Source organism: Pyxicephalus adspersus, chromosome 1 (assembly GCF_032062135.1).
Source record: "Pyxicephalus adspersus chromosome 1, UCB_Pads_2.0, whole genome shotgun sequence".
Classification (NCBI taxonomy): Eukaryota; Metazoa; Chordata; class Amphibia; order Anura; family Pyxicephalidae; genus Pyxicephalus; species Pyxicephalus adspersus.
This window is the reverse complement of record NC_092858.1, coordinates 74,338,812-74,351,376: the sequence shown is the minus strand read 5'-3', so window position 1 is coordinate 74,351,376 and position 12,565 is coordinate 74,338,812. Positions and strand designations below refer to the sequence as shown.

Below are 12,565 nucleotides of genomic sequence, written 5' to 3'. Positions count from 1 at the left end.
CCAAAATAACTGAAAATCAGTCAATCAGAGGGTATAAAAGTGTCAGGGGGTATCCAGATTTTTCTCAGGGTTATGGTCACTCAAAGCCCCTATGTAAACAAGTAGTACCATAAAGTAAATTCCTCCCTATTGTGAATTTTCTATTCATCCTTATGACTCAATTTTTGTATTCATGAATAAAATTCACTGTTACAAAATACTTTAAATGGTAAGAAGAAACTCTGGAAGAAGCCATTTGTTTTGACCCAAAGTGTGAAAATGGAACACTCAAGGCTCAGAGAAAAGTTTGAAAAAGAAAACTAATGAAGCCAACATATCGAAGGGTTGCAATATATAATTTATTTTGCACGCGAAAACAAATAATATATTGTAGCTAAGCTCTTAGATAAGGTGGATATACTTCATAATGTAACGGTAAGTAAGAAGGGTACCCGATAATTTGTTACATAAAAAGAAAAGCAACATTAAGGCCTACTATTATTGGAAAACTAGACAAGTGCTGGAGGTGGCTGCATACTATCCGTGTAATAAAAGCATGTATACTCCTTCACCAACGGAGTATACATGCTGTTTGACAACGGTTGCCTTTTATTCAGCCATCATCTCAAGTCAGTATCCACCTTGTTGGTTTGGAATATTTTATTTGGTTTAATGGTGTGCACTAAATAAGGATTGTCTGCTGTGCCAGTATTAAAAACTGATCATGTACTCTTTTTAGGTCTGCAAACAGTGGGAATATTTAGAGTCGGAAGTTCCAAAAAGAGAGTACGACAGGTAATCATATCAAACATACAGTTCTTCTCTTGATTTCAGAGTTAGAAAATGATAAAGAAAAGTATCTGATATGAATGCTTTGAAAGAAAACAAATTGTAAGACTTTGTACATGGTTGGTTTTGATGCACCCAGAATTAATTTAGCTAACTAATTTATATTTCAATATGTTTATTAAAGTTTTAAAGTTTACAATACAAAAAATCGCTACAGTAAAGGCGATGTTATAACATGAGACAAAACCTATTGTGTGAGCGCAGACATTGAAAACATTCGTCACCACAAAAAATGTTCAAACCATAAAAATTGCCTCGTCCAGGTGTACATATAACGGAAAACCAAATAGAATCAGATGAGTATAAACCCCGGTACACCAAGAGAACTATTAGTAGAGACAAAGCAATAATAAGCCCCGTTTGAACAATGCGTAAACAGAACACTTTTCCCAGTTATACAAAAAAAAAAAAAAAAAAAAAAAAAAACAACCACCAACATAGAAAATAAAAACTACAGGGAAGGGGGAAAGGGAAGGTAGAGGAAGTTAAAGAGGAACATATCGCTAAGTTACTATACCCAAGAATAAATCAGCATAAACCATTATCTATGTAGTACTATACATTATCCAAGGTTCCCATATATCGTCAAATTTGTCCAAGGAGTTCTTTAGGGTATGAGTCCGTCTATCATTAACCATGATCCAATTCAATTTTGTGAAAACGGGGTCTAAGGGTATCACAGGTGACTTCCAAGCCTTTGCCAGTGAAACCCTGCCCGCCAATAAAATCAGTCTTACCAATTTCCTTGTGGGGCCAGGAAGGGGCACCTCAAGCTTACTAAATAGCGCAGCCTCCACAGTACTGCAAATCGTTTGCTTTAAAATTTTGGAGATCAAATTAAATACCTCGTCCCAAAACCCCCTGGCTACAGGACATGACCACCAAATATGTAACATGGAGCCCCTAGAGTCACCGCCTCGAAAACATAGGGGAGAGGTTGAGGGAAACATATTCGCTAATCTAGCTGGGGTGAGATACCATCGAAGTTTAGCTAACTAATCTAAAGTTCATTTGAGACTACAGACTCTTCAAATTTTGTGTTATCTAATAAATTGAATTTTGGAATTTAAAAAGTTAAACCCATGCATATACATAGAAGTTACATGCCCCTCTTAACCCTTTTAGTAATTGTTTTAATATATTTTAAAGATTCACTCATTGCTGTGACACAGGCCAGGGTTACAAAGTTTTCCCACATAATAGTGGACAATTTTTAAAAAGCTTTATAAAATCCATTTCAGGTTTGATGGATTACTCCCACGAAAATCTATTTTCTCCAGTCCTAAAGAACTAATTTCAACATGATAGAAAAGACATTAATCAGAAATATGTATACGTCTTTAAATATAAATCTCTTCTGTTTTTACAGTTTCTAATAAGATTTTTACATTTTTGGCAGTTACGTGAAGAGTTTGATCGCGGAGTTGATGTTGTCTTGGAAGAAGAGCACAGTGTCCACGATGTTGCTGCCTTATTAAAAGAATTTCTTCGAGATATGCCTGACCCTCTATTGACCAGAGAACTATACACACCTTTTATACACACTATAAGTGAGTACAAGTTTGATGCTGTAGTCTTTTGTTGTGTGTTTTATATGTGTCTAGAGTTTAGCCTTTTGTACTCTCTCTTTATTTTTGCCATTGGATATACGTGGGTAAAGCAATGTACACACACAAGATTAATATTGTATTTTTCACTGTCATATTACATTTGTTTATATCATATTACATTTTACACAATAAGTATTATTGTAGTTTGTACACAGATAATGATTTCATGTATCACATACTGTGATTTATTCTTGTGTCTTTTCAGTGTTAGATCCCGAAGATCAACTTGCCACCTTACAGCTTCTCATTTACTTGCTACCTCCTTGTAACTGTGACACTCTACATAGATTGCTGCAGTTCCTCTGGACTGTGGCTGGCCATGCTGAAGACACAGTTGATAAAGATGGTCAAGAGGTATGTGTAAAATGTTTTCATTCATTTGCGATTGTCTAGACCTTACAGCCAGCATATAAGCGCCCAGTCATCTAGAGACTTGTGGTACAGAAATGCCAACACAGTTTTTCTGTCTCCTCTTACTGGTAAAGCGCTGGCTCGGTTTCATATACAATGTCAGGCATTGGAAGCTTCACAGCAGCCAGAGACCTTGGTGACCAGAGATGGTCAATCAGATGTAGACAATTCGACTTTTTACATATTTAAAGTTTTACACATTTAAAGTTTAATTAGCTCAGTTTTAGGTTAGTTCAGTTTTTTATTTGCATAAAGGATTTTCTGTGTCTCACTGACAATCTCTGATATCAGGTCACACTTTTAACACTAAGGAAAAAAGAGAAATAAGACAATAGCCAATATAACTAAAATAATAATTGCACATTGCTTACTTTAAGTAAGTGCAAATTTCACGCATTTTATGTATAGCAAGTATATATACTGTTATCTGATGACCATATCTCTTTAAATCTTCCAAGGTGTGTAAAGAATGCCACACAATATACAATCTGAATCTATAATCCTATTTAGATTTACCATGTATTGCCAGGGCTGTCCTGATCACATATAAACTGATTGAATAGTTTAGGCAGGTCTGCTTGCTCCTTTATCCAGTTACATAAATATGGACACGCAATGTTTTCTTGCATTGATATAATATCCAACATGTTTATGTTATAAAGTTTCTCAATGATTAATTTACCCAGTTTTGCATCTGACCCCAACTAACAGAACCAAATGGGTGGTAATAATGAATCACTACTAACGTATCACTACTGAATATACTTTTTAGTACTTTGTATAATTTTTAGTACTTTGATTTCCAGGGTAATAATACATATTATAATGTCTTAGAACATGTTACTTTCAGACACCAATGTTAGCTACACGGCATGGTTCATTATTAAAATGAAATAAAAAATGGAATCTATCATTGCTCCCTAGCCCAATCAATAAACAGTGCTATACTCTGCAAAGTATTCTTTACTCATAAAACTGCTATTATGTACATTCTTTTTATGTTTTGTACTCTCTAATGTGTTTTTTATTAGATTACTGGGAACAAAATGACTTCATTAAACCTGGCAACAATATTTGGGCCTAATTTGTTGCACAAGCAGAAGTCGTCTGACAAGGAGTTTACAGTTCAGAGTACTGCCAGGGCTGAAGAAAGTACGACAATTATCTCTGTGGTGCAAAAAATGATTGAAAATTACGAAAGCCTTTTTATGGTAAGAAAACTATCCAGCTGGTAAAAAAAAAATTGTTTTGGAAAGAGAAAACGTTGTACTCCTACATTTGATATTAATAAAGCTTTTCAAGCTACATTTTCAAGCTAAGGTTCTCAACTATTGACATTGTGGCCTCTGGTTGGCTTATGTTTGATATTGTGGGGAGTAACATGTCACATATCTTAGCTTCATACTGGATATGTGTGGCCCCCTAAATCTCACATGGTAGGTACATTTCGTACATCAGTTATACCAATTTTTTTTTTTTTTTGCACAGTGGTTTTAAAGATATTTAAAATATTGTTACTGTGCATATCCTATGACTTTGTCAATTAAGTGACCCTGGCAATAGATTTTTTTTTTTAAGCTACAAAGCAGTTCAAGTACAGTGTAGCCTCTTTCTGATTGTACCTTGACATTAAAGTGGAACTATACTTTACAAATATAAAACTGTGAGCGGGCAGGTCCTTTATTGAAGAAGTAACAGAAGCCTTCATCTTCTTCTGGTCCTCTTCCAGGTGTCAGATCTTTGGCCATCCTGTTTGGCCAGGCTGGGATAGCATAACCCCCTTGCATGCTCGCAGGAGTTCAAGTCCCTGCAGCCCCAGGAAATATGGTTACATTTCAGGGGATAGGTGGTACCATCTTTTTATGGCAAAACTTTCTTGTAACTACCCTGCTTTGTAATGTGATCACTGTTATACAATAGTCCCTTTGCTGTGGCCACAGTTGACAAGGTTAATGTTTAATTGTGTGCATGTAGAAATTAAAAATCATTTTGAATGAAAAAAAACATTTTATGATTTCTCAGGCAGATATTCAGATATATTCTCTAAGGTAAACAAGGGGCAAAATGGGGATGTTTTCAAGATCTACCTAGTATGGAGACCTAAGATCAAACTATAGAAATATAGTTTCTATTTTTGTAATTGCTTAACCCCAAATAATGTTGATAAATAATTACCCAATAAACCCAGTCCCCATGTTTTAAAGGTGTTTGTTTTGCATTCCTCAAAAAAACTTTAAGGGATTTCTGTCCCACTGTTATCTTAAAGTGACCCTATTAACAACTTAAGTGATAGAAACACCAACCAAATTTGCTTCATCCAAAATGTCAGGTTACTAAAGCAACTTAATGTATTTAAACAGGACCTTTACATTAATCCATATGGGGACATACCTCCTAATGAATGAGTCATCTATTCCTGAAAATCACATTAAATTCTGATCCTCTCTGACAGCGCCTAATACTTTGCTGACACAGCTTAGCTGAATCTTCCTTTTGTTACTTTTCATCTTATGTTTGTGGCCGGGAAATAATAACAATGGAAAAACATTACGCAAGTATGTTTGATGTCAAGCCAGTTTCATTACTGCTTCCCATCATTACTTGTATGCAGTAAATAGAGATAGCAAGAGAAACAATTTTTACAAGATTTTAGCACTTGGTGATGTCTCCCACTGACATAAAGTTGCTGTGCATTACACAAGACTTTCACTGATTTCTGGGAGACTTCCAAAATCACTATATGCACCTCCAGAATCGCAGTGGATGACATACATACAGCATACATGGACCTAATACAGTTAAAGAACTTGAAGCAGAAGCTGTAGTAGTTCAAGTACTAAAATACACATAGATAAAAGTAAAGAATCATCCTGGAAATTGGTTTAATCTGTGCATTCAACAACACACTTTTATTATATCCCATTTTATTCTTGCTGTTTTACAAGTACAGGTTAACATTCAAAAATCCGGCAACCTCTTGACCAGAGGAGTGCCGGATTTTTGAAAATTCCCGATTTTTGAAGGTTATACTCACCTCCACACACAGGCCAGCCTTCCTCTTGCAGCACCCGCAGACATCAGGCACAGTTCCGGAGAGCAGGCAGCAGGGACGTCTCAAAGTGTATTTAGTGTAGTAAGCAAGACCTAACGGCTGTTTCTGGAGAACAGCGCCATGAAAACATAAGTGGCCAAACAGTTTACTACAGTCCCTGCCGGAAAACTGGAGGAACCAGCCTATCGATGGCCGGATTTTTGATTGTCTACCTGTATTAGATTTTTTTCATGGTACCTAAATTTGATTAGTTTGGGATTTTTAATGTTAGTATTCACAGTTATCATTTATTGTTATATTTTTTCTAATGCAGTAAAAGTTTTAATCTTGTTCAAAAGTATATGTAGGTACCATTTTATAGTTTTTGTAGATCTTGCTTTTTGGCATAGATAGCCAGTCATGCTTTTTTTAGCTGTGTAGTGGCTGGCAGCCTTAATGGTAAAAAGCAACTTGGGAAGAGTGCCTTGACCTGCTGCAGCCACATGCACAAAGTGGTTCTTAATCTTTTTCATTCACTTATATAGAGAGTTTAGGATTTGGTTGAGCTGGTGGCAGAACACTGCAGCTTACTTCAGGTCTGATGTGTCCCTAAAGCTTGGCACATATGGTCAGTAACTGTCTCTGTGAAAGATTGTAGTGATCTATACTACGTCAACATTTTCCTTTCAGACATCCCACTAACCAGACTTTCTACAATTTATCATGAATGCTTGGCCACACTTATTCATCCGTCCCACCACTTCTCATCTCCCTTTTTAATTCTCTACATTGGTTTCTATCTCACCTCAGAATCAAATTCAAGTTACTGTGCTTTACTTTCAAATTCCTCCACAGTTATTGTCCCACTTACCTTTCTGATAGAAAAATACTCCCCTAGCCACTCCCTTTGCTCCTCCAATGACCTACTAATGACTTCCTCACTCACAACCTCATTACACGCTCTTTTCAGGGGCTGCCCCTGTTCATTGGAATGCTCTTCCTCTTTCTATTCAGTTTGCTTCTATCTTCCACCCATTAAAAGAAAAGCCCTCGAAACCCATCTTTTCAAAGCCTGCCTACCCATCTTCTTTCTCCTAAACCCTCACTACACACCATTTCATAACCCCCCCATATTTTGTGCTACTTCCTCCCCCTGTTAGATTGCAAGCTTTTGTGGGCAGGGTCCTCTCCTCCTTTCAAGTGGAGCTCTGCGGAATAATATGACGCTTTATCAATACAGCTTAATAATAATAATAATAATAATAATAATAATAATAATATTGGTGATCATGTCTAGCGACAGTAGGAATGCATGAGCTGTTGTGTTCTGAAAAGATGGGTCTGGTAAGATGAGTTTACACCATTACAAGGGGGTGCAAACATACATCTGCAGACCAAAAGCCAGGTGGAGGAGTCTCAATCTCTATGAACGATGACCAATCAGACATAGGGAGTGTGTTAATGCAGGGAAGAAGGTAATGATCTCTGCTGCTTTTATAGCTTAGCACAGTGACCCTGCTTATCTTCAGTGTCATATATGGTTCTTATATTCTAGTGCCTTATTTGATGTAGCCAACACTTGGCCCACCTAAAAAGTTCCTCCATACCTCCCTCCTTCTATGCTGAGCTTGTCTCCCTGTTTATCACTAACCTTTTGTTGTGTGTTATCCTCTGCTTCTACTGCATCGCTAACCTTAGTGTGTGTGCTCACTGATTCATTGCTTTGTTGCCTCAATGAGTGTCAGCAGAAGTTTATTACAGAATAGTAAACTTCAGCTTGGACAGGGAATTTATTAGACAGAGTACTACCTCTCACATACTGTATCAGCACATAGGCATTCCAGGTCAGGGGGTAGTTGCATATAGACCAATCTAAAAAATTTCCACACATGAAGATGAGACTAAATGACTGTAGAAAAGGTAATACTACAGACTTTTCACTAAAGTATTTCAACAAAATATTTCACACCAACCCCAAATAAGGTATATAAAGAACAGATACACAAAAGGGTGCTTTTTTGCAAAAAAAAAAAAAAATGAAGGATTTCCTTAAGGGTAAAAGAAGACCAATTAGTCAAAGTATAATGTTTCATCTATATTTATTCCTCCTGGTTTAGATTATACATCTTCCACAGTGATACTCTTTCCAATCATGGAATTTGCTAACTCAACCCCATATGTAAGTTCTTCTCTTACATGGGAACAAATGAGACCATTTATGAGACTGAATGACTGACTGGACAGGGGCCAAATAGATGAAAGGGGGGCCAGGAGAACACAGGTGGGGAGCAGGGGGTAATGGACTAGATGATCCTTGTAGCCTATCAAACAGGAAATGAGGTGGACTCAAGATACCTGTTGTACTTTCTAATTCTTGTTGTGTGTGCAGGGAAATGGGACTAAACACTTTTAGCACAGAAGTGCACTATACAAGTATATACAAATATACTACAAGTATGCAAAAAGTAAGAAAAAGCTGTAGTTCAGCCTTAGGTAAATAGGGTAAGATTATTGTTTTATATTACTATATAAATCTACCAATAAGTGTCAGTTAAGTGAAAATTATATATGTAATATAATCATGGGACTAGTCTAAACTAACATCCTTAAAATCCTAGAAATATGCACAGTAAGACCAGACTTGTAAATTATGTTGCAAAATTACATAGTCCTTCCTCTTTCTACTGACATGTGCAAAATTTGTATGTGAAAAAAACACCCCTTCTGTAATTACCAATACAGATAAACAGACTCTGCTTAATTTATCAAAAGCTCCTTCTTTTAGATCCCATGCATCCTTCAAATCCCTCCACCGTTCTTATCCCACTTACCGGTACCTTTCTGACCTGGTAAATAATTCCCCCCCCATAGCAGCCCTCTCCACTTCTCCGATGACCTACTACTGACTTCCCCACTCATAACCTCATCACACACATGGCTCCAAGACTTTTCTAGAGCTGCCCCAGCACTCTGGAATGGTCTTCCTTGTCCAATTCGGCTTTCTCCTACTTTCTGCTGGTTTAAAAGAGCGCTCAAAACCCAATTTTGTCAAACTTGCCTACTCGTCTTCTTCTGTCTTTTGAAACCATCACTACTTCCCACCACAACATATCTCCCCTCCTTTTTTTCCCTCACCTCTTAGATTGTAAGCTCTTCAGGGCAGGGTCCTCTCCTCCTGTATTACTGTCTGTATTCTTCTGTCATTTGCAACCCCTATTTAATGTACAGCGCTGCATGAAATGTTGGTGCTATATAAATCCTATTTATTAATAATAATAATAATAATAATAATAATAGATAGCATGGCACACAGTATAGGCAGGGCCTTCTGGACCAAGTTATCTTTCTGGGGACATCAGTGCCAATATCTTCCAACTACAATTAGCTACCTTGAACTACAACAGGTGTTATTTCTCCTCCTATTGCATTCTCCATGATAAAAATAACATAAATGCAAAACCGCAGTGGTTAGTAATGAGATTATCTGCTGACTGTTGTAATGAAGATGAAATCACTATTTAGATGAAATCACTGTTCTCCATATTTAAGCTGAGGGTATGCTACTCTGTAGGTATAAACATAAAAAGCATAGGGAATTAGTTGTATGTAAACCATAAATCTATTCCTCAGAATCTTTAGCATCAAGGCTTACTGTATACGTTTGTTTAAGCAATTATTTTTTTGTAAAATAACTTGCCTTGCAATTCACATCAGAGTTGTCAGCTAGTCATGTGAGCATTTTCAGTTTGTCATTGGTCTACCTTAGGGATAGAATTGACAGGGAACCTAACGACCAACTAATGGATCTTGCATGCCATGATGACCAACCTGAGCTAATTCTGAGACAGTTCTATAGTGTTAATTTTGCATATATCATCATTGCAAAGTGTTTTGGAATCTTGGGGGTGCTTTGGAAAAATGAATAGGTTGTCTTATGGCAATACATATTACCTGTCTAAACAGGCCCCCAAATGTATTCTATTTGTGTGTATATATGTTTATGTATGTTGTATTATATCAAAAATGCAAATATGGTTACAGTCATGTGAAAAAATAATGTGCACTTGTTTAGATTTCGCCCGCCAAATTGGCTTAAATATACATCATTTGGTTTGGTTCTAATAGAACATTTTTAATTTTTGTAGGGCAACTATTTTAAAAGGCACTTTTTACATCTGTTTTATTCAGGTATATCTTGTTTTTTGCAATATTTAAATAAGGATTTTGCATTGCAAAAAGAAGTCTACAAATTGGTACATTTTCACTTGACTATATGCCTGTGCTGAAATCCCTTTAGTTCCTGTCTTAAGCTCTTGTAAAAATACTGGGTTCTCTAGCTTTTAATTTTATTTCAATTGTTTATATTTTTAATTATTTCCATTTTAGGTTTCTCCTGATTTACAGAATGAAGTTCTCATAAGCCTGCTAGAGACTGACCCAGATGTAGTAGACTATTTACTAAGGAGAAAGGCTTCCCAGTCCTCGTAAGTGTCTGTTTATGTTTACTTGTAGTTTCCTTTACAATATTGCTGGGAATGTTTTTGTTTTCTGGAATGTTCATCAGGCTTGTAATAATTGTAGGTCTCCAGTGCTTTAGAAAGAAAAAGAAAGTATCATGTGACATCTATTTTTCTCCTCAACCCTCGTATTGTTAGTTTTTATGGGGCCATTTACAAGCAGATCACTGACGCAGATTAATAGGGTTGTGTCCGTGAGTGATTATTTTTCACCATGACATGCAATTATGAAACGGTTTGAGAAGATTTGGAACAGAACATTTGAATTTTGATTTGGATTCTGTGGAGTATTGTTTTATTCCTTGCAATGTTTTCCAGACTTTTTTATTTGGTAAATGATCATATTCTATTTTGCTGTTTCTCACTGTTCTTTCCCCATAATAAGTAAATAGGAAAGCCAACAAAAGCAACTCAGTAGGATGTATTTCTATCACTAAATACTTCTATAAACTTTAAAGCTAAACTCTGGGGATCCACTGCATGGGTGAACTGCTTGTTTTGCCTAGGGGATGATAAACAGGGTGATATACTTAACGTGCTGCTATGGGCATTCTTATCCTTGTGAAACAAGTCCACCGCAGAGTGTTCCTTTCACGGTCCAGCTGGAAAGTTCCAACAGTCACAACTTTCTGATGTCATTATGTACAGTGCAGGATCTGTAGTCCTGTATCCATGCTGCTTATGGCCTATCCACAACTCAGGACTTGGAGAAGATCAGCAGCTGCAGGAGAAGCAAGAAGTAAGGTAAGTATTTTAACTCTTAACTCTTGAGCAAGCTGTGCTTTGATATGCAAAAAAAACAACTGCAGAGTTTCTTGGTCATTAAAGAGTTAGAAGAGGCTGCAGAAAGAGCTCAGCCCCCTAAGATCACCCACAACCTCAGCTGTGTTTAGAAAAAGATTTCCACTGCAAGTCATGCAAACCGCCCCCTCCCCCCTTCAAGTCTCTGTACTGCACAAGAGCGAGTGGGGAAGCCCTCGATCGTATCTAGGAGTCGTCCGTAAGTCGGATGTCCTTAACCCAAAGACTACCTGTACAGACGTGTCCATTGGATTTTTTCTTGCACTTGTTTACAGTTTACCTGTTTTGGCTCTGTGATGTTAAAATAATATAGTCAGGCCTTGCCAGGCAGCTAGGGAGAAGGCCCTTCATTCAAATGCTCACAACCTAGTAGACATATTTCATCCCTTGGTATCTTCTTGATAAACAGACTGCAGCACAACTCCTCACCAATGTGCCCCCACGCTGGGGTATATCAGAAGTGCAGCTTGAACTAGCAAGCACCATTCATTTTAGGCAGGAGAAGAATGATGTGTCTTCAGCAAGACTTTGGAAGGAAGAAGGAGGGGTAGTATATATCCAGAAATGTGATATCCCCATACTTTCTTCATGTGAAGAATGTTCAGGAAGCTGGAGCATAGTGCAAACACACTGAATATCTGGTGTTTAACCACAATTGGGCATTGGCTAGTATGGATTCTTACTGAGACTCACTGCAGTGACTTTATTCAGTGTCTCAAGCTGACGGCCTCTTTGTATGAAGAACTATGCAAACACCACTGACCGCAGTATACACTGCTGTAATGACATGATGTTATTTTTTCAAAGAGGCACACAGCCACTTGGGATGTTTCTAAGTAAAAAGAATGTTAAAGGGTGGAAGGAATCACGAGCAGTATATTATAGTGTATTGCAAGTTTTCATTTTGATATGAATAACTACATTTGGTTGCTTTTAGATAATTTACAGTACATGCATATGCTGTTTATCTGCTTTTAATCCTGTGAAGTTTTTATATAAACAAAAAGATCTTAGCAAATTGCTGTATTGTGTATGCAGTTACTAAGCTGCGTTGGCAATATGATGACGTATTTGTATTGAGGTTTTCTAAGCCCCCCTTCTGAGTAGAGTAGGGTACAGAAAGTCTCTGTGCTTTGATTATACAGCACACTAGGAACAGTGTAAAGGGCGCACATTTAGAAAATGCTTTGATCCATTAACATGAATTAAATATCTTGACTTTTTAACAAAGGCGATTCCTACATATGGTTATGAGAAGGATTTTAATTAACCTTATACAGAACTTGCCAGTAAATATTGTTACTATTTCCGTGACATAATTAAGTAAAGTATATGAGAGTGTTGCAAGCATTTCAGAATAACTATAG

General features: G+C 37.0%; 1 protein-coding gene across 3 annotated transcripts in view; it reads left to right on the top strand.

Annotated features, from left to right (window-relative positions):
• The window catches only part of ARHGAP6 (Rho GTPase activating protein 6), a 270,011-nt gene that overhangs the window by 239,741 nt on the left and 17,705 nt on the right, over positions 1-12,565 (top strand). For all 3 annotated transcript variants that reach the window (XM_072414316.1, XM_072414325.1, XM_072414334.1), the window contains exons 6-10: positions 719-774; positions 2,228-2,378; positions 2,644-2,792; positions 3,881-4,060; positions 10,267-10,364. In XM_072414316.1, coding sequence (XP_072270417.1) covers positions 719-774; positions 2,228-2,378; positions 2,644-2,792; positions 3,881-4,060; positions 10,267-10,364 — 634 coding nt within the window. The remainder of the gene's footprint in view (positions 1-718; positions 775-2,227; positions 2,379-2,643; positions 2,793-3,880; positions 4,061-10,266; positions 10,365-12,565) is intronic.